Source organism: Amphiura filiformis, chromosome 1 (genome assembly GCF_039555335.1).
Source record: "Amphiura filiformis chromosome 1, Afil_fr2py, whole genome shotgun sequence".
Classification (NCBI taxonomy): domain Eukaryota; kingdom Metazoa; phylum Echinodermata; class Ophiuroidea; order Amphilepidida; family Amphiuridae; genus Amphiura; species Amphiura filiformis.
The window spans coordinates 24,945,617-24,967,321 of record NC_092628.1 but is presented as its reverse complement, the minus strand read 5'-3'; the positions used below and the strand labels follow the sequence as shown (position 1 = coordinate 24,967,321).

Below are 21,705 nucleotides of genomic sequence, written 5' to 3'. Positions count from 1 at the left end.
TCTGAGGTCAAATTAGTAAAAACTGTTTTCCGCCTATTTTCTCGGAGACTAGGGGTCGCACGTTCCTCTAACTTAGTGGATGGGTGCACCTGGACCTCAGACAGAACAAGTTTGTTTCAGTTAGTGGGCCAAGATCACCCGAGGTCATCCAGGGGTCATCTGAGGTCAAATTAGTAAAAACTATCGTATGGGCATGAAACTTGGTGAGTACAGTCAACTTTTATAGTCAAATTTTTGGAAGGTCATTTTGGGGTCATCCGGGGTCACCCAGGGGTCATCTGAGGTCAAATTAGTAAAAAATGTCATATGCGCATGAAACTTGGTAGGTACAGTCACCTTTTAGAGTCAAATTTTTGGAAGGTCATTTTGGGGTCATCCAAGGTCAAATTACTAAAACTGTCATATTGGCATGAAACGTGGTGGGTACAGTCAACATTTAGAGCCACATTTTTGGAAGGTCATTTTGGGGTCATCCAAGGTCATATTACTAAAAACTGTCATATGGGCATGAAATGTGGTGGGTACAGTCAACATTTAGAGCCAAATTTTGGAAGGTAATTTTGAGGTCACAAGGGGTCATCTGAGGTCAAATTAGTAAACTGTCCTTTGGGCATAAAACTGGGTGAGTACAGTCACCATCAGCCAGGTAATCGCGACAGCCGAGAACCGCCAAATACGGGTAACCGCCTAGTCTTACTAATAATTCACCAGATCTGTACATCTGTTTGTACATCTGTTTGTTTGTCTGTCTGTCTGTCCGCCTCTTTTCTCGGAGACTGGGGTCGCACGTTCCTCAAACTTGGTGGGTGGGTGCAGCTTGGTATGAGGAAGAACGAGTTTATATTGGTTAGTGGGTCAAGGTCACCCAAGGTCATCCAGGGGTCAAATTAGTAAAAACTGTTTTCTCGGAGACTGAGGGTCGCACGTTCCTCAAACTTGACGGGTGGGTGCGTCTTGACCCGGGACTTGACGGGTGGGTGCGTCTTGACCCGGGACAGAACGAGTTTGTATTGGTTTGTGGGTCAAGGTCACCAGAGGTCATCTAGGGGTCAAATTGATACTAGCTGTCGCATGGGCATGAAACTTGGTGGGTAGGTGCATCTTGACCTAGGACAGAACAAGTTTGTATTGATTAGTGGGTCAAGGTCACCCAGGGGTCATCTGAGGTCAAATTAGTAAAAACTGTTTTCCGCCTATTTTCTCAGAGTCGAGGGGTCAAAGGTTCTCAAACTTGGTGGGTGGGTGCATCTGGACCTCAGACAGAACAAGTTTGTTTTAGTTAGTGGGCCAAGATCACCCGAGGTCATCCAGGGGTCATCTGAGGTCAAATTAGTAAAACTATCGTATGGGCATGAAACTCGGTAGGTACAGTCAACTTTATAGTCAAATTTTTGGAAGGTCATTTTGGGGTCATCCGGGTCACCCAGGGGTCATCTGAGGTCAAATTAGTAAAAAATGTCGTATGCGCATGAAACTTGGTGGGTACAGTCAACTTTTAGAATCAAATTTTTGGAAGGTCATTTTCGGGTCATCCAAGGTCAAATTACTAAAAACTGTCATATGGGCATGAAATGTGGTGGGTACAGTCAACATTTAGAGCCAAATTTTGGAAGGTCATTTTGAGGTCACAAGGGGTCATCTGAGGTCAAATTAGTAAAAACTGTCATATGGCATAAAACTTGGTGAGTACAGTCACCATCAGCCAGGTAATCGCGACAGCCGAGAACCGCCAAATACGGGTAACCGCCTAGTCTATATAATAATACTGGTAGTCTGTGACTCTGTCTGTCTGTCCGCCTATTTTCTCGGAGACTAGGGGTCGCACATTCCTCAAACTTGGTGGGTGGGTGCAGCTTGACCCCACACAGAACAAGTTTGTATTGGTTAGTGGGTCGAGGTCACCCAAGGTCATCCAGGGATCAAATTAGTAAAAACTGTTTTTCTCAGGGACTGGGGGTCGCACGTTCCTCAAACTTGACGGGTGGGTGCGTCTTGACCCAGGACAGAACACATTTGTATTGGTTAGTAGGTCAAGGTCACCAGAGGTCATCTAAGGGTCAAATTAGTAAAAACTGTCATATGGGCATGCAACTTGGTGGGTAGGTGCATCTTGACCTAAGACGGAACAAGTTTGTATTGGTTAGTGGGTCAAGGTCACCCAGGGGTCATCTGAGGTCAAATTAGTAAAAACTGTTTCCGCCTATTTTCTCGGAGACTAGGGTATACGTTCCTCAAACTTGGTGGGTGGGTGCATCTGGACCTCAGACAGAACAAGTTTGTTTCGGTTAGTGGGCCAAGATCACCCGAGGTCATTTAGGGGTCATCTGAGGTCAAATTAGTAAAAACTGTCGTATGGGCATGTAACTTGGTGGGTACAATCAACTTTTAGAGTCAAATTTTTGGATGACCATTTTGGGGTCATCCAGGGGTCATCTGAGGTCAAATTAGTAAAAACTGTCGTATGGGCATGAAACTTGATGGGTACAGTCAACTTTTAGAGTCAAATTTTTGGACGGTCATTTTGGAGTCATCCAAGGTCAAATTACTAAAAACTGTCGTATGGGCATGAAACGTGGTGGGTACAGTCAACATTTAGAGCCAAATTTTGGAAGGTCATTTCAAGGTCACAAGGGGTCATCTGAGGTCAAATTAGTAAAAACTGTCCTATGGGCATCAGTCACCATCAGCCAGGTAACCGCGACAGCCGAGAACCGCCAAATGGGTGGGTGCAGCTTGACCCCAGACAGAACAAGTTTGTATTGGTTAGTGGGTCAAGGTCACCTGAGGTCATCCAGGGGTCAAATTAGTAAAAACTGTTTTTCTCAGAGAATGGGGTCGCACGTTCCACAAACTTGACGGGTGGGTGCGTCTTGACCCGGGACAGAACAAGTTTGTATTGGTTAGTGGGTCAAGGTCACCAAAGGTCATCTAGGGGTCAAATTAGTAAAAACTGTCATATGGGCATGCAACTTGGTGGGTAGGTGCATCTTGACCTAAGACGGAACAAGTTTGTATTGGTTAGTGGTCAAGGTCACCCAGGGGTCATCTGAGGTCAAATTAGTAACAACTGTTTTCCGCCTATTTTCTCGGAGACTGGGGGGCGCACGTTCCTCAAACTTGGTGGGTGGGTGCATCTGGACCTCAGACAGAACAAGTTTGTTTCGGTAAGTGGGCCAAGATCACCCGAGGTCATCCAGGGGTCATCTGAGGTCAAATTAGTAAAACTGTCGTATGGGCACGAAACTTGGTGGGTACAGTCAACTTTTAGAGTCAAATTTTTTGACGGTCATTTTGGGGTCATCCAAGGTCAAATTACTAAAAACTGTCGTATGGGCATGAAACGTGGTGGGTACAGTCAACATTTAGAGCCAAATTTTGGAAGGTCATTTCGAGGTCACAAGGGGTCAAATTAGTAAAACTGTCCTATGGGCATAAAACTTGGTGGGTACAGTCACCATCAGCCAGGTAATCACGGCAGCCGAGAACCGCCAAATACGGGTAACCGCCTAGTACTAAAATAATAAGCGGTCTCTATCTGTCTGTCCGGCTATGCGTTTACGCCAGCGCCGCCGCATCGATGCGATACCCGGATATGGATCGGCAACGGGAAAAGCATGTTGACCGGTAGGTTTAAAGGTCATCGGAGGTCAAAGGTCAAATTTTCAAACTTTGTCCGATCGGGCCCAAACTTGGTGGGTGGAATCCTTGATAGGAGGGGAATATTTGTGCGAAATAAAATCGAGGTCAACCGAGGTCAAAGGTCATTACGGAGGGGTCAAATTTCAAACTTTGTCCGAACGGGCTCAAACTTGATGGGTCGAAACCTTCGTATGAGGGGAGCATGAAAAACATTATATGGAGGTCATCCGAGGTCAAAGGTCATGGATTTCAAACTTTGTCCTATCGGGCTCTAACTTGGTGGGTGGAATCCTTGATACGAGGGGAATATATGCGCAAAACAAAATTGAGGTCAACTGGGGTCAAACAGTATCGCTATCATGCCAGTGCTCTCACAGCATCAGGGCTCTCACAGCAGCAGGTGCACTAGTACTAATAAAATAATAAGCGGTCTCTGTCTATCTGTCTGTCTATCTGTCTGTCCGGCTATGCGTTTCGCCGCGCTTCAACGCATCGCGCTGAAATTTCGGATATATAGATAGGCAGTGTCCGAAATAAGGAAAATATGGAGGTTATCCTGAGGATAACTAAAGTATGAATTTTGCTTGTCCTCAATACATTTTGGTTGTCCCCAAAATGTGTCATACTTTTGGAGGTAAAATATAGTGGTTGTCCAGGGGATAAGTACATAGCTCAATATGGTTGTCCCCAGTGATTTTTGGACAAGAGGACAAGAGGATAAGTGCTTATTTCGAACACTGTAGATAGGTATCGGGAAAAGCATGTTGGCCATGTGGTTTTGAAGGTCATCGGAGGTCAAGGTCAAAGGTCAAAATTTCAAACTTTGTCCGATCGGGCTCAAACTTGGTGGGTGGAATCCTTGATACGAGGGAATATATGACCGAAATAAAATCGAGGTCAACCAAGGTCAAAGGTCATTACGGAGGGGTCAAATCTCAAACTTTGTCCGATCGGGCTCAAACTTGGTGGGTCGAAACCTTCGTATGAGGGGAGCATGAAAAACATTATATGGAGGTCATCCGAGGTCAAAGGTCAACGGTCATGGAGTTCAAACTTTGTCTATCAGGTTCAAACTTGGTGGGTGCAATTCTTGATACGAGGGGAATATATGTGCAAAACAAAATTGAGGTCAACCGAGGTCAAAGGTCATGTAGGGGCTAAATTTAAACTTTGCCCTATTGGCCTTAAACTTGATAGGTGGAATCCTTCAGTATGACTGAGGGAGCATGAAAAAATTGCACCAAGGTCATCTAAGTTCAAAGGTCATCTGGGGTCAAACAGTATCGCTATCATGCCAGTGCTCTCACAGCATCTGGGCTCTCACAGCCGCAGGTGCACTAGTATTGACAAAAATATAAACACATGGCAGCACAGAGTGTACCCGAGCTCGTCAATCTACTCTAAATTGTACTTCAAACCTCACTTGGGATGATGCTGGCTGGTCCTCATCAGGCATGGACAATGTACATATGGGCAATTCCACGGTAACTCGTGCTACACTTTATGGCATCCTTTTACATACTTTGTGCTCCAGCTTTTAAATTGATTTGATTGGAATCTGTATTTTTTGTATTTTAATACCCAACATTCAAGGCTAGATCCTCATAGTATTGCTAATTCAGGATATCAACTTCTGTATGTATGGGACAGCTGTAAAAATCGGTAACTCGTGCTACGAGCAGAGGACATGCTTAAAAATCACTCATTTTTATTTTGATGGTGTGCTAAAACAAAAAACACTAAAGCCTTATTGATTATATGATAAGTAATTGCTATAATAAGGTTTGTTTTGGTATACCTTAAAAAGTTGTGCCCCTCATAGTTTTACATTGACTGGCAAAAACATGGTAACTCGTACTACGGTAACTCGTGCTACAGTTTGTCCCGCCATATATAAAATGGTATTGTTCATCTAAATGTCAATTTTTTTTGATAACAATTCCTCAACAACTGGTGTAATGATCAAATAACTCAATCTATGTACAAATAACCCCCCAAATAACCCATCTATGTACAAATAACACTATTCAGTGTATCCAATGTACCACACACATTACATACAAACATCCCAGCCTTACATACGCCTTGCTTGATCCTGTTTGGATATTTTATTCCAGGGCTTAAATTTAAACAGTTAAATTGAACAGTCAACAATTGATAAAACTTTTACTTCCATGTTATTTGACTCTAAATTCCCTCACAAAACTTGTAATGTTCATGGTTATTTGCTCTGTAAGTTTTTTTTAAATTGCTTTCGGAGTTATAGAATGTTTGGTCATCTTTTGGTTGAGATCATTTCCTGCTTGGTGCAAATACTCTAGTTTGCCCGATTTCAATCACTTCACTAAGCTGGAAAATGAGCCTCATTACACTCAACAACAAACCAATTTCCAATACAAATCTCAGAACTACACAAATCTCAGTATCAACAATGTCACTGCATGCTGTTAATCTCAGGATTTCCAGTATCTATTTTGTTTGTTTTATTTCTTCTTTTGCCTCGGTTACTCATTCAGTGGATGTTTTAAGGTATCCTCTGTTCTTCCATGAGGCCCATATTAATTGATTGGTTCTTAGGCTAGATCCTAGGGGGTGGAGGGCTAAAAATGTTGGTTGCATCATTTTGACCAGGTATTGATAGTGGGATATATGCTAAATAGCATGGGTTTTTTTTTAGAGAGACTGTACAATGTAAAGTCTTTGAGCTTAAAAAAAGGACTTTATTGGTGTGTGCAAAAATTTGGTATAAATAAATTTACACTATTTTGGCACATGATCGGGGTGGAAACTGGCTCCTTGAATTGAATCTTATCTCTATCTTTGCCTTCCATATTTTTACTTTAATTTTCCTGTGACAGGAGGTCACTTTTCTCTTTAATTTTTGGCCCCCACACATGTGTGGTTGCCTGGTTGTTTGTTTGTTTCTTTCTTTCTTTCTTTGTTTGGCTGTCCGGGCGGAAGCAAATTCATTAATCCACTGTACAGCTCCAACACAATAACTACAAACTTGGTACCGGTATGGTGATAGAATAATGGTGGCTTGATGTGCTGTGTAGTTTTGTGTTATGTTATTTGCATATTTATGAATATTAATGAGCTTATTTACAAATTTTGCCTACATTTTCATTAATCCACTTTGCAGCATTATAAACACAATAACCAATCAACTTCAAACTTGGTTTGGTTGGATATGGTGGCCTGATGTGCTGTATAATTTTGTGTCATGTTATTTGCATATTTATGAATATTAATGAGCTTATTTGCATATTGCATATTTTTTATTTACAAACCTTATTTACACACTTTTGTGTGTGTGTGTATGGGCACCTTAATTACGAACTGCATAATTCTAGTTTGTCATGGGGCAGGCTGCCCCCTTCCCCCCCCCCACACTGGCTACACTGCTGCTAGAAAGCTGTTACCAATATCATGGTCACATATAAATGCATATTCATGTAGTTGGGAGATCCTCTATTGCTGCCAAGTGGTAGATTTTGCATTACCTTTGCTGGTACAGGGGGAAGTGGGCTATGGTAACTCGTGCTACTTTGGTAACTCGTGCTACTGGTAACTCGTGCTACAGTTTTAAATGGGTCATTATTATGTGATGGATAGTGTTTTGTATATTAATTTCTTATTTTTACTCAAGGCACTACTAGGAGAAGGAAAATAATAATTGGCATCAATTAAATTGCCAACATTTTGAAAATATATAAAAAAATGCATCTTTCGGTAACTCGTGCTACGCCATATTTAGTGCTATGAAAACGCTTAATGAAAGGAAAAAAATAGTTACCAATACCATGGTCACATATAAATGCATATTCATGTAGTTGGGAGATCCTCTATTGCTGCCAAGTGGTAGATTTTGCATTACCTTTGCTGGTACAGGGGGAAGTGGGCTATGGTAACTCGTGCTACATCGGTAACTCGTGCTACTGGTAACTCGTGCTACAGTTTTTAATGGGTCATTATTATGTGATGGATAGTGTTTTGTATATTAATTTCTTATTTTTACTCAAGGCACTGCCAGTAGAAGGAAAATAATAAGTGGCATCAATTAAATTGCCAACATTTTGAAAATACATAAAAAAATGCATCTTTCGGTAACTCGTGCTACCAGGCCTTATATTAAGTATGCCTGGACCAGGAGCTAAAATGAGCACCTGGTCCCAAAGATGGCTCCTGGTCCTATAGTTTGTAGTGTAAAATATTGGATACACCAGGAGCCAAAACTGGGCAACCATGGGGTAAAAAAGCCTGGGTGCCTGGTTAATATAAGCCTTGCGTGCTACGCCATATTTAGTGCTATGAAAATGGAATGAAAGAAAAAAATTAGTGGGGGATTATTTAAAATGTGTTGGATGTTTCTTGAAGACCATATTTCAGAGATATAAAATGTATCAAATTTAAAAGAAAAGTGCCCATGTTTAATAAAATAGGCCCACTTGGAAAATATCTAAGTTGAACAGGAGTTTTTCACTTAAAATACACTCTCCAAAGAAACTTAAAAAAAACAACCAAAATGTTAGAAAAATGCCGAAAAAAGTTTATAACTTGAACCTTACATCTGTTTGAAATAATATAAAAGTTAAAAGAAATATATATTGGCAATTTCATTTTTTTGAGTCATGTCCACTTTTGCTTGGAATTGCCCATATAATTAGCCTGGAAATAAGCTAACTTGTCCACAAGATTTGTATTTATTTATTCGGGAAAAGCAATATATTTCCATCCAAATGATTTTCCTTCAAATGTCAAACTTTAGAGCCTGCTGCAAAAGTGAGAATATTTGTATAATATTAATTTTAATTTCGCCATTTTCAAGCTCAATGTACACAGCACAAAAATCAACGAGAAAACATACCGGGTACTAAATGTATGATTAAGGGTTGTTTTACCATCAGGGTACATTTGGGCTGAGCACCATATTGTGCCCTCTTTCAAATATTAGATTAACTTATGATTAAAAGTTGCCATGCCTAATTATTGGCCTCTATTAGTTCCACTCACAGCCACAAAGAAACTGTTTGAAATGCTTAGCAAATGATGGAAATATACATTTCTGTATGATTTTGGGACATAATAGCTGTCTCATTTGACCTTTGTGAACTTTGCTAATGATTTATCAGTTATCACTGCTAGTAATAACATAAAAAGATATTTTGACAGTTCAGAAGTAATGTTTGAAACATGATTGTTCAAAATTGAGAACCATGTAAGATTGCGACTGTTTCATTAATTGTACCATTTCTTCAAATTTACATCGAAAATTCCGTCAAAAAATGTCCTCTCCGAATTCTAGCTCGTAATCCATAGTTAAAATCGACCCAAGACTAAAATGATATTTTCTTGAAAACACTAATATATATCCTACAAACTCATAATAAACACATAGTCCACTTACACTTAGTTTCCATGTATCACATGTTTGAAAGTTGAAAAGTTTGAAAATGTGTCCTCTAGGAAAAATTGGACATACAGAAACATGTACATCATAAACACGTTTCTGGAGTAACTTGAAAATCTGAACACTTGACGCCTAAAATTTTTACAGATTTCCTATTTGACCCATCTACAACACAAAAACAAATAAATTGAGGAAAAACTAGAGACTTCATTTTTCACCCCCAGTGAGACAATCTGTGTACCCTGATTGTAAAATAACACTTAATCTAATTCTAAAGATCATGATTAAAATTACAAATTTTCCACTTGGTTCCAATTAAATCATGTAGTTAAAATTTCAATCATTCATACATTTATGTTAAAATTATTACCCAGAAATGTAGGGCAGACTACTTAAGTTTGAAACCTGAACAAATTAGTTGCACTCTCTGTCTCATTATTTGTGATTTGTGTGAATTAAATGTTGTAAGACATTTTTAGAAATCTCGGTCATTCTGTCCTTCAACTCTCATCAACTAGACATGTTTCTTTCGTTCTTTCTTTTTTTTTGATTTTTCAAAAACACACCAAGACTTTGGGATGTTCTAGGAAAACTTTATGCATAGCAGATAATTAAGTTTTAAGTTTTATTATACTAAGAACAAGAATCTTCCAAGTTTTGTGGTACTCTAGCAATCTACATGGGTTTATTTTATCCCTCATAATCTCACATACAATGAAAAAAGAAAAAAGAATTCCTCCTCTTCTTCAACCATAGTTTAAAAAGACTGAATAATACTAATATTGCTAGGTTAACATTGAAGGAAAAAACATCTCCCTCCCTCATCAATTCATGAAAATCCTCTGGACAAGAACCAAAATATTAATTTTCTACAGCCACAGTACTGAGGCAGGTAACAAATGTCTGCACATTTGTGCTGGAGACTTTCAACAATTGCCCCAGAAATAATTTTTCCAATTTCTTCATAGTCTGATTCTCATTTTTGTCATGCATGCAAAATAATCAAAAACTAATTTGTCAGTGTAATAAGAGTTTTCGCATTTTCTTTTTTGTAAGACAGCAATTATTTCATACTTGAAGTAAACCAATTTCAAGAAATAAATTGCTCCAATTAAATTGAAGAAGAAAAAAATGCTGCTGGTCAGCAGTAATGAACTTTGAAATTCTGCCTGAATTTATGTATCAATAACCTATGGCATTTAAGGTTTACTGGTTATTAATTATTTTAAACTGTTGTGATTTGGTAGTTCACAGCATCTTATGAAGTTATGAATGGTAGTGAGCTTTGGCAAAAACTGTATTGCTCAATTCATAGCGAGTGTGTAGCAGTGTAGAAGAATTAAAATATCACAGATATACTTTTATACGTGCTGCGGTTCTTGAGTTACGTTGTAAAGAGGGCTGAAACACTTTTGTAAAACGTACATAACTCATTAACAACAATAAATTAAGCAAGTTTGCAACGTATACGATTTGCATAATGAACTTTTGCAAAACATCAAGGTGTTATTTTTCAATAATATATTGATCTAGATAATGAAAATTGATTTTTAGGTTGCTTCGACCAACAATACCTCGTCTACCCTTAAGTGAGGAACACAGTATCCAGGAAACGATTCAAGTTATTTCACTCTGAACTATGTAGTTACCGGTACTCTCTTGAGGGAAAATGTTCATTGGGTCCCCATGCTATTTGAACATGAGTCATGATTTAAAAATTTAGTAAGAAGTGTTTAAGGGGGTACTACACCCCTTTGGTGAATTTGTGACTATTTTTGCATTTTTCTCAAAAAAATAATAACACACTGGTAACAAAAGTTATGTATATTATTGGGGCAAGGAATCCAATTACTATACTGAAATTTTAGTGACTCAAGGCAAGCGGTTCAGTATATATGATTGGAAATGAGGTACATCCTAGCGGTACCTCTTTTCTTATCATAAATAACGAACCGCTTGTCATGGGTCACTGAAATTCCAGTGTAGTAATTGGATTCCTTGCCCCTATAAATACGTAACTTTTGTTACCACTGTGTTATTAGTTTTTAAAAAAAAAAAAAAAATAGACACAAATTTATTGAGGGGTGTAGTACCCCCTTAACATCCATGCAAAGTATAATGTATTTTTGACCACTGGAAGGGCTCATCATTATCAGTTCCTGGATGTCTAATGCTAGACTGCTGCTCTGGGAATATGGGAATACATTATAAACATGGAGCCCTTTAGTCTTGCCAACTATTCCCTAATTTACATGACTGTTCAAAGAAAATAGGCTGCATATTTATCTACATACATTTTACATTGTACAAGCCGAAAATTGTGCATGCAGTAAGAAGCTTGTGTGCTCATCATGCTGTATTGAATTGGGCCATGAGTATGTCAATTTCCTTGTCTGTTGTTCATACTTGCAAATTCCCTACTTTGTGGCTAAAAAAATAGGTCCATTTGCAAGTTTTGGTCAAAAGGTCCTTTTTACCCATTGAAAAAACATATAAAAGAATGAATAACATCTCTTGAAAGATTTAAAATATGAAGAAAGGATTCCTTACAAGTGTAAAATACACAACCCTGATAAACCCATACACTGTCCTTACTGTCAAATAGTATGTAGATGATGTGTGTTTCAGACACACCAGGGCAAAAAAAAGTTAGCCTCAGGATTTTAAAGTGCACATAGTTTTTAACCCTAGTTTACAAAGGGGAGATGCAATCCCTCAATTTTTTTCTTCCTGCCAGTGTGCTAAACACTCTGATATGCCACCAAATGGCTTGTTGTAGGACCATCCTTACAAAGAAATCTCACCAGTAGAGGAGGGTATTCATATTTTAGAGCATACCCTTTCATAAAATTTACATTGAAAAATATGATTCAAAATTCAACAACATCAATGGACAGTTAAACTACATTTGTAAAAAGTGGATCAAATTGTTTCCTGTCACTGCATTAAGAGCAGTTTTTTCTTGAAAAAGTTGCAAGGCCGGGTTACTTAGAATCAGTATCCAGTGATAAACTGTTGTTACGTTTTCAAAAGAAAGCAACCTTTCATTATCACAACCTCGCTGCACAGACCATCATCTCCTGAAACAAATTTTTTATTCTATTTGAAATCTGCCCATACCCCTGTGGAATGTACATCTTCCACAGATGTAGAATAATTTTCAAATAGAATTACCTAGGGTTGATTATTTTGAAATACATATATTCCCTCGTATACTGCTTTACCTTCATATTCCACAACCGGAGTGAGTATTTCAAATGGAAGTTACGCTAATTGTCTGTTCTGGTTGAAAACCATACTCCCTTTATGGTATACTTTGGCAAAATCTTACACAGGGGGAGAGTGGATTTCAAAAAGGAATAACCCATTAACTGTATGCAAAGAACTAACCTGATCAGCTAGCATAAGTACTGTCTTAGTTGTAAATTTGCGACCACAGAAATTGAAGAGGTCTTCTAGACTTGGACCTAACAGGTCCAGCACCATTATATTGTAGTCATTTTCTGTACCAAACCATCTGTAGAGTGAACAAAATTTCAAGATTCATTTTAGTACATTGCTGACATTATCAAAATCAAAGATTTGGTAGCATTATCATAAAATATACGGATGGTGCTGAGAGCATTCAATTTGAGTGAAGATTATTGGTAGGTACGCCACCACATTCAATCTAAGTTGGCTGAATGGGAATTAGCACAGGATTTTCTATGTTTCTCTGTATTCCTAAACCATGTGACTTGGGGATGATTTGAAGTGACCTCCACTTGAGATGAGTCTGGTATTTATTCCTAGCAAATAAATGTAAAAAGAGACACATGTAGCACACAGATGTACACATACCGGAGGTTTTTCCTGCCCCATTAACTGTAATATCATAGAAGCAACAACTTTATCCAACTTCGGGAAAAAAACCCTTGCAAAATGTGTGATTTAATAGATCTGCAAGTTAGGATCATTGATTAGTCTACAAACCTGATTCTGGGTATCCCCACACCACCTTGAAGAATTTTGTACACTTTGCTCTCATATTGTAGCTGTGGATGTCTTGCTTTAGTTGATTCAAGTTTAACTGCTACCTCCTGTATAATTTGGAGAAAAAATAAAATGAAAACAGGAAAAAGTTCAAGTGAATGAGTTGTTAATTTATTTTGTAATAAATCTCATGCTACAGTATGTAAACATCAAGCCCCTTGACCAGTGATGTAGTGCCTTGAAACTAATAAGAAACTAATACAGAAATACACAAACGCGGGTCATTAAACTGCAAGATTGGAACAATTACGCACTTTTCAGTCAATTTTGAGATATTAATGACCCACGGCTACACTGTGTGTGAGAAAAGTATAAATAACATGATTGGACTGGATAGTGCTTATTATAACACATCTATAGGTTAAAATATATTCAAGGCAATTTGAGATGAGTTTCGGCAGGCTTAAACATCTTTAATTTCTTAACATCCTGTACATTTTGTCTTCAAAAATAGTTACATTTTATGAGTATGTAAATTTGCTTGTCTGAATCAATCCAAATTCTGAGATAATTGCATTTCAACACCTGATGCACAGAATGGTGTCACTTCAACTTGTTGTAGTTCTCATCTCATTAAATTTTTCTTTAAAAAAAGTTGATCTCTCCATAAAGGAAGGTCCTCTCTATTTACTGACCAATCAGGAAAAAGTTTGGTTAATGTTTTCTGGTGGAATCAGGAATTTCTTGAAACACCCTGAATTCCGATATAGGCCTACATTTGGATCACAACAAGTACTGTACACCATTTAACAGGCCTAGGATTTCCTGCATCAATCTGTTTCTCCATAGGCAATACATGTGTGAGTGCACGCACACAGTAAATGAGAAACCGTTCTAGTGGCAACTGTATTGACAGTGGGCATCCCTACAATTAGCTTTTTTTTTACTACAGCATAATTTTTTCGCCTTCGGTTTCCAACCTGAATAACAAGTAATTTAGGGCAGGTTTATAACTTGTTTTTTTGGCAAAATTATTTTTTGAAAATTAAAAAAAAAAAATTCATTGTTTTGGGACACATAAAACAGGAAAAATTCCGGGTTAAACGGGCCAGTTGCCAGTTGGAAAGTATAAGTATGCACCACCACTATTAAAACACCTAAACTCTAGAGAAAGTGAACAACTTGGATTTTCTCTACATACTCTACTATAGTATAAACCATCATTCATAATTCATATAAATTTTTGTCAAATTTTTAAAAAGAATTAGCACATAAATTGGAACAAATAAAACGTCATATTTTTGGATTGGTTGACATGGGACAAAAACACAAAGAAGCTATTGAGTAAATTCTTATTCTTTCTAAATTCATACCGACTTCAGCTTGGATTTCCCGCTTGGATTTCTTGACTTTATAAATATATCATGATATATATGCGTTATCACCATGAGGAAAACCAAGAGTCAAGTAGCCAAGTTGTAATTTTGTGTTTTTGATTCCTTATTTTTTATTCCTAATTTGAAGTCTGAATTAGGCAGACCTTTGATGATGACTTTGCCCTTTTGGAGCATGATAGAAATGGCAGCAAGCGTACACATATTATTTTAAGTCAGGACTAAAAGTATAAATTTGCTGACTTATATTTTTCACAGTGTAAATTAGGCCTGGCATTTTCGGGTAATTTTGTACCGGGTACCCGCCGCAATTTTCAGGCGGGTAACTGGTAAAAATACAAAAAAAAAAAAAAAAAAAAAAAAAAATTTTATTTTTTTTTTTTTTTTTTTTTTTAAATTTATTTTTTTTTAGGATTAGAAAAAAACAAAAAAAAAAAATGCTAGGATCATTCATGGTTGACCTAAAAAAAAAAAAAAAAAAAAAAAAAAAATTCAAGATATTTTGTTATTTTTTATATGAAAAATGATAATTTTTATTCATGTTATATTCTATTAATGATTTAAAAATGTATTTAATTTTATTGCATTTTGATATCATTAATAGACTATGACATGAATACAAATTATCAATTTTCATATAAAAAAATAACAAAATATCTTGATTTTTTTTTTTTTTTTTTTTTTTTTTTTTTTTTTTTTTATTTTTTTTTTTTTTTTTTTTTTTTTTTTTTTTTTTTTTTTTTTTTATATTTTTTTTTTTTTTTTTTTTTTTTTTTTTTAATTTCGGGTACCCGGGGAGGTATTTCCTACCTGGTAATGTAATCTCAGGCAGGTACCCGTTTACCCGACCGAAAATGCCAGCCTTAGTGTAAATCACACATTCTTTTCTCAGTAATTCAGTACATGAGTATTTCTCAAGTTGTTAAGTTATGATACATTGCCTATGCCATGGCCATGTCCATACAAATGTAATTTATAATATGCAATCAATTGATTCATCATCAATACAAACATGACAACAAACAAAAACATTGCAATGGTTAAACGTCATCTGTCTATGATTATGAAATCAAACTGCATGAGTGCATCGTTGATAAATAGGTAACAAAGTCACTTCCAGAACTTGATACAATCATAAAAATCGTACAAAATAAGTCGTACTTCTTACAACAAACAGATCAGACACTCGAGAAGGTAAATGAAGTAATGAGAAATATGAAAATTCAACTAAACTCACCTCTCCATTTGTCGTATTTATTCCTAAGTAAATATCGCCAAAGGATCCACTTCCTACTTTACGAACTAGTCTGTATTTGCCGTTATTAACGTGATATTCGCCTTTACCTTGGCGAGAACCTGCGCTCGTCATATTGTAGAAAACACTGGCTTCCGTTTACGTTGGATGCCAGACTGTTAATTGTCCAAAATAACACCGTAAAAGTAGTAAATTCATCTGTTTTTTTACGAGTATCACTTCTCAAAACATTACACTAATGAGAAATAGTCTTTCTTTTCAGTCGTTAAACTAGTCTTCTTGTGCAGTCGCTCGATCACAGTTGACGTCATAGGATGCTTTTCGCGATTTCGAAGAATTGTTTCCTCACTCCCAGCTGTCACCGCTCTTGTCACCAGCAGCTATTTTATAGTCCTGTCAAAAGTCCGGATTTTGACAGTGTCAGTTCCTGAAACAGTTAGACAGACTATGATAGGCCATGCGTCTCTACGGCCCTTGGTTTTCCACTTCCGTAGTCCCCTCTTTGGCACTACTAAGGGGAGCCCGGGAGACACTCCGTCATCGGAAATGGCAGTGTGCCTCGGCCATGTTAAAAGTAGGTCATATGTACAATTACAAAAATATGGGGTCATTCAGTACACAACCTGAATAAAAATGGGGTCATTCGGTATGAAACTTTGACAAAAGGATGGTCATTGGGGTAACAAAAAGTAAAATGGGAGTCATTGAGTACAGGATTGCCAAAAGAGTATCATTAAGTACACATAAATAAGTGCCAAACTGCGTAAACAACTTGGCCACCTTGGAAACGTGAAAAAATCTCATTATTTCTAGAGGAGAACACAAATACCACCTAAATTTGGGAATTAAAAGGGGGGTCATTGGGTATAGCAGGAAATAGAGGGGGTCATTGAGTACATGATTTTTTTTAAAGGGGGTCATTGGGTAATAGGTAGGACCATAACACAAAAAAGGGGGTCATTGGGTACAAGCCGGTTTGAAAAGGGGGTCTATCCCGAGGCACATGATGCATATCTGTCATGGAAGTGCCCCCCCCCCCCGGAGGGGAGACCAGGGCAAAGTGGACCAACATTTTTTTGTCCAGCCCAAACAGGATTACGAAGCAAGGCAAAGCAAAAATTAAGGTTACCTTTGGACTGCAACTAACCCCGCAACTAACAAATGACATTAATAAAGTTGATAAAAAATGCAGTTTTATTAAATGGTGTGAACTTCAAGTCGTTCCGCTTTGCCCCAGGTTCATCATTGATCCGGAGTCAAAGTGAAACGTGGATGGGGCATAGTGCCCTACTGCCCTTAGGAAGTGTTCAGAAATACTTTGATGGGGGGGCTGGTAAAAAGGGGGGCAAAAAGTTTTCGACCTTAAAAGAGGGGGGACCAAAAAGTTTTAGGTGGTAGCTGTTGAGTATGTTTGTTATACGATAATGGGGGGGGGTCCTTTTGTCTGTAAAAAGAGCCTGAGGTCAAAAAAGTTTAGCGGTCCATCGAGGGGGGGTCAAAAAGTTTTCGAGCGAAAAATTTGAGATAGACCAGCCCCCCCCCTACCAAAGTATTAATGAACACTACACCAGGGCCTATACCTCCTGGTATATCAGTATACTATGGCCGGATAAATTTCTATAGTTGCATAGTTGGGATCTCGCTTCCTGAGCTCCACTTTGGACTATTGTAGCTTATTGTCCACTTTGCCCCGACCATGTGAGATTTCTCCTGACATGCATCACTTATCTTATACGCTAATGTATGCTAGCCCTGTTACCATGCATAGAATAGGCTTATGGCTATCGAAGTAATTCAGCAAAAGCACAGTGCTTTGGCATCTAATAATCTTTCTATAAATTGTTGGGTTTAACAGCTTTTAACATACGAAAAACAGACGTTTTCTGTAAAAATCACACATACGTGACTCACTCGATTGCCCCCTACATGATGCAGTCATGTCTATAGTAGAATTCATCTCGACCTTTGCAGGACTTAACCCCATTAAAAGCTATTAAACCAAGATAACACTCATTGAAACAGCTCAACTGATTAAATCGGATCTTCTCTGGTTGTGCACAAGTGACTGTTTTCATGTGCGATGTCGCATAAAGCTGGTATTCATAGCTTCAGTTGGGTAACCGATTATAAAGGAAACGAAAGGAAACAATGTTATGTGTGGCTTTGTTCACGTAAATCAGACAATGTCGTGCTTTTTGTAAACCAGCATTCTTGAAAATGAGCAACATAATGATTTTTGACTTAACACGGTTTAGAAATAATTTCTTCATATTTTTGGTGTTATCTGTCGTTTACATATCCTTCCTAAAACACCAAAGTACAGTATTTCCAAACATCTAAATTTGCTAAAAATTTAGGACATGTTACAAAACTATATTGTCTAGAATTTTAGAAGAGTACTTTTAATATTGGCCGGTTATTTTTCACACAGCGACGTTAACTAGGCAATGTACTATTACCTATAACATTAACTAAAACACCAAAGTACGAATATTTCCAAACATCTAAATTAGCTAAAATTTAGGACATGTTAAAAACTATATTTTCTAGAACTTTAGAAGAGTACTTTTAATATTGGCCGGTTATTTTTCACACAGCGACGTTAACTAGTCATATCCCCATACTGTTAACGTAGGGCTATTTGTAAAGGTCACGCGTCAATGGGAAAGAGCACTGTGTATTGTGTATAGGAAAACGGACAGTAACTGCAGTATGATCACAAACAATGCTGGATCTATGCCGTGTTCTAAATACATGAGCTTGGAGATTGAGGGCAGCATTTTACTTGGCACATTAGAATGTATTTTTTGCCAGTGTTAATTTTCTCAATTTTTACCCAAAAATTTCAAATATTAAAATAGCTGTAACTTTAACAGTTGAGTAGAACTTTCATTTCTATTGTAGATGATATGTGTCACATAGATTTTCAACACTGGTGAATAAAACGACACAGCACAACTCTAAAATGATAAAAAAATGGCAAAAATCTTCTTTTTTTTTGTTGTTGCTATTTTTGTCATTTTTGGACCTTAAAAAGTAATTTTTGCATGGGGAAAAAATAAATATATATATTATTGATTAAAAAAATAATGTCATTATATGTGTCAACCTAGTTATTCTGAACAAAAAAGTTAATGATTGTGAATGTCTGTGACCTATAGTTTTTGATTTATGGTCCTTTAAAATTCACATATGGACTAATATATAAATATAGCATGATTTTGTTCAATATTTCCAATATTATGCCGAAAATGGTCCTGTTTATGGCCATTTTAACCAACTTGTCAGTTTTTGGAATGTCTCATAGTCTAAGTGACGTAGCATCATTGGGTGGGTGGAGGGAAGGGTCGGGGGATGTGCCAAATATCGCTTCCTCCCCTTTCGACCTGCCAAAATTGATTGTCCCTTTTTTTCTCCCCTTCTGGCCCTGCCAAAACTCAGGAAAAAACGCTCTTCATTTTGCCTTAGGAATTTCATTTTTTACTGCAAAAATATTGTGACAATATTCTGAAATCATTGAAATTGAAAACACTCAATAACTCAAGGGGGCTGGCATTTTCTTCGGAAGAGGGGTCCAAATATACCCCGAAATATACTAGGGGGGTCATAGAATTTTTAGACCAAAAATATATGAAATAGTGGGGTTATAAATTTTTAACACACAAAATAGGGGGGTTATGAGACAAATTTGAACATACCATGGATATAACAGTTAGGGAACAAACCAAAAGATCGATGACGTCCTATAAATGTAACTAGTTTAGTTTCTCAGCTGACCCCTCCCTCCCTTCCAGAAACGTAATAATAAAATGTTGACAATTTTGACATAATAATAATAATACATTCTTCAGACCGATGTTTTTTCACAAACGTAATCGAGTATTTTTACCCCCACCCCCCTAAACGAAACTAGTTTCGTTTATAGGACGTCATCGATCTTTCGGTTTGTTCCCTTAAGCTGAATTTTCTGTATTACTCACTTGACTATTATACAAAACGAATTGTGACCAAAATTTGTATTTTTCATTTAAAAAAAATAAGGAATACTGTCGATTTTGTTCATTTTGTTCAAAGACTTAAGGAATACTGTATCAGAATTTCTGCAATTGAAGGAATCAATCAATCAATGACTACAGGAAACATATGTATTCACAAATTTGACAAGTGTGACTTTTCTTTAATATAAATTTATTTCTCATTATAGTAAGACATATCATTGCTCACATCCCACTTCCCCTTACACCCTGGTGCAAGCCAAGTAAGTCAATAGGGGCAAAATTCTATTTGTAGGAGAAATTGGTGGGGCCGGGCCCTGACCTTGTTGAATATTTATATGGTGGTTAAGGCCCTAATTCATTTTCAACAGCCCTGAAGACCCCCAGTTGAAATATGATTCAGTTCTTAAGACCCCAGTTCCGAAGAAGACTCAATATGTTATTTCCCAAGCCAAGAACTTGGGACAATTTTTCAATTCTACAGCTAAAATTTGAGAAAAAAAATCAGTTCCCAAGATCCCAAAAATTGGTTCTCAAGACCCAAATACAAAACAAATCAGAGAGAGACCCTAATTCAACACTTTGTGCCACACATACAAAGGATGAGCCCCCCCAAAAAAATTGGTCTTTTATCATGAATTTGTAGTGTTTCTGTCTTATTGTTCTGTCTTCCTCCTCAAAATAGCACAACATCAACGGTATTTGTATTGTTTTGTTTGTTTTTATCAACAACTTAAGGGAAGGGGTATGAACGTTTGGACAGTATTTATTGTGGGACATTAGAGCACATCAGACCTATCGAATTGCATTCTGAATACGAAGAATGTCATTCTGGTATCAAATAATTTTGATTTTTGAAATTCGCAATGTAATACACATTTTATGGCAAATCATTAAAAATTGATATTTTTGATATTATAACAGTACTCGAAGTAAACTTTATAAATTTGATGATTTATACTTAACGTGTATGTAGGTGGGATGAAAAGCCGAGGATCAATTGAAAATTTTGACCTTTCGTATTGAAGATATGGATTTTTTTCCCAAAACACACACAAAAAAAAAGGTCTTTTGGGACAAAAATCCATATCTTCAATATGAAAGGTCAAAATTTTCAATTGATCGTCGGCTTTTCCTCCCAGCTACATACACTTTAAGAATATATCATTAGATTTATAAAATTTACTTGAGGACTGTTATATATCAAAAATTTGAAAAATATCAAATTTTTATAATTTGTCATAAAATTTGTATTATATCGTGATTTTCAAAAATGAAAATTATTTGATATCAGAAAGACATGCTTCAGTATTCAGAATGCAATTCGACACGCCTGAGGTGCTCTCATGTTCCATAAAAAATACTGTCGAAACGCTCATTCCAGATCCCTTAAATAACAAACCTCGCATAAACGTATCAAGGTCAATAATAGCGAGATATGCCTCAGCCCAACAAATGTATATTTATTAACTTCAATTTACTAGGTACTTTAAACTGATTATATCAAAATATTTGGTTCCCATCAGTTTTGATGTTTATTTAAAAGTCTGCTTCTTCTGAATGCAACATTGGCTCCCCTTGAAATTGACTAAAATGAATAGTTCTGTTGTAACATTTTACAAGTAAGTTTTGTCCACAATCACTGGAAACTAATGGGTACCAATCATTTTGGTACCAGTGGCATTGTGAGTAATAATTTTCTGGAAGGGGACACTTAACACTGACCATAGCCTTAATGTAACCAATCCCTAATCCTAACCTTAATTAAACCATATTAATCTTAACCATAACATGCCTTAAACCCTAACCTTTTGACTCATTGACCCTTCAGACTAGTAATGGACTGCTTCCATTTCATTCATACGTCTTATATAATATTTTGGAGGATTATGTTACTGGTTCTTCAGCGTACAGTATCGGCCACTACGATTCCACATGCACAATCAAATTGAAGCAAATGTTCTGAGGTATAGGACACATGTCCAGTACTTGCATTTGAACTTCGTTAAAGAAGTCAAATGTGGTGCCTAATTCTGCTTT

The 21,705-nt window shown here is 37.0% G+C and overlaps 1 protein-coding gene across 1 annotated transcript in view; it reads right to left on the bottom strand.

Moving 5' to 3' along the window:
- Positions 1 to 15,950, bottom strand: part of LOC140136365 (casein kinase I-like) — a 52,956-nt gene extending 37,006 nt beyond the window's left edge. Inside the window, exons 1-3 of the mRNA XM_072158126.1 lie at positions 15,653 to 15,950; positions 13,022 to 13,128; positions 12,440 to 12,566 (exon numbers count right to left, since the gene is read on the bottom strand). Of these exons, the coding sequence (XP_072014227.1) occupies positions 12,440 to 12,566; positions 13,022 to 13,128; positions 15,653 to 15,784 (366 nt within the window). The 5' untranslated portion in view covers positions 15,785 to 15,950. The remainder of the gene's footprint in view (positions 1 to 12,439; positions 12,567 to 13,021; positions 13,129 to 15,652) is intronic.
- Positions 15,951 to 21,705: the final 5,755 nt, after the last annotated feature.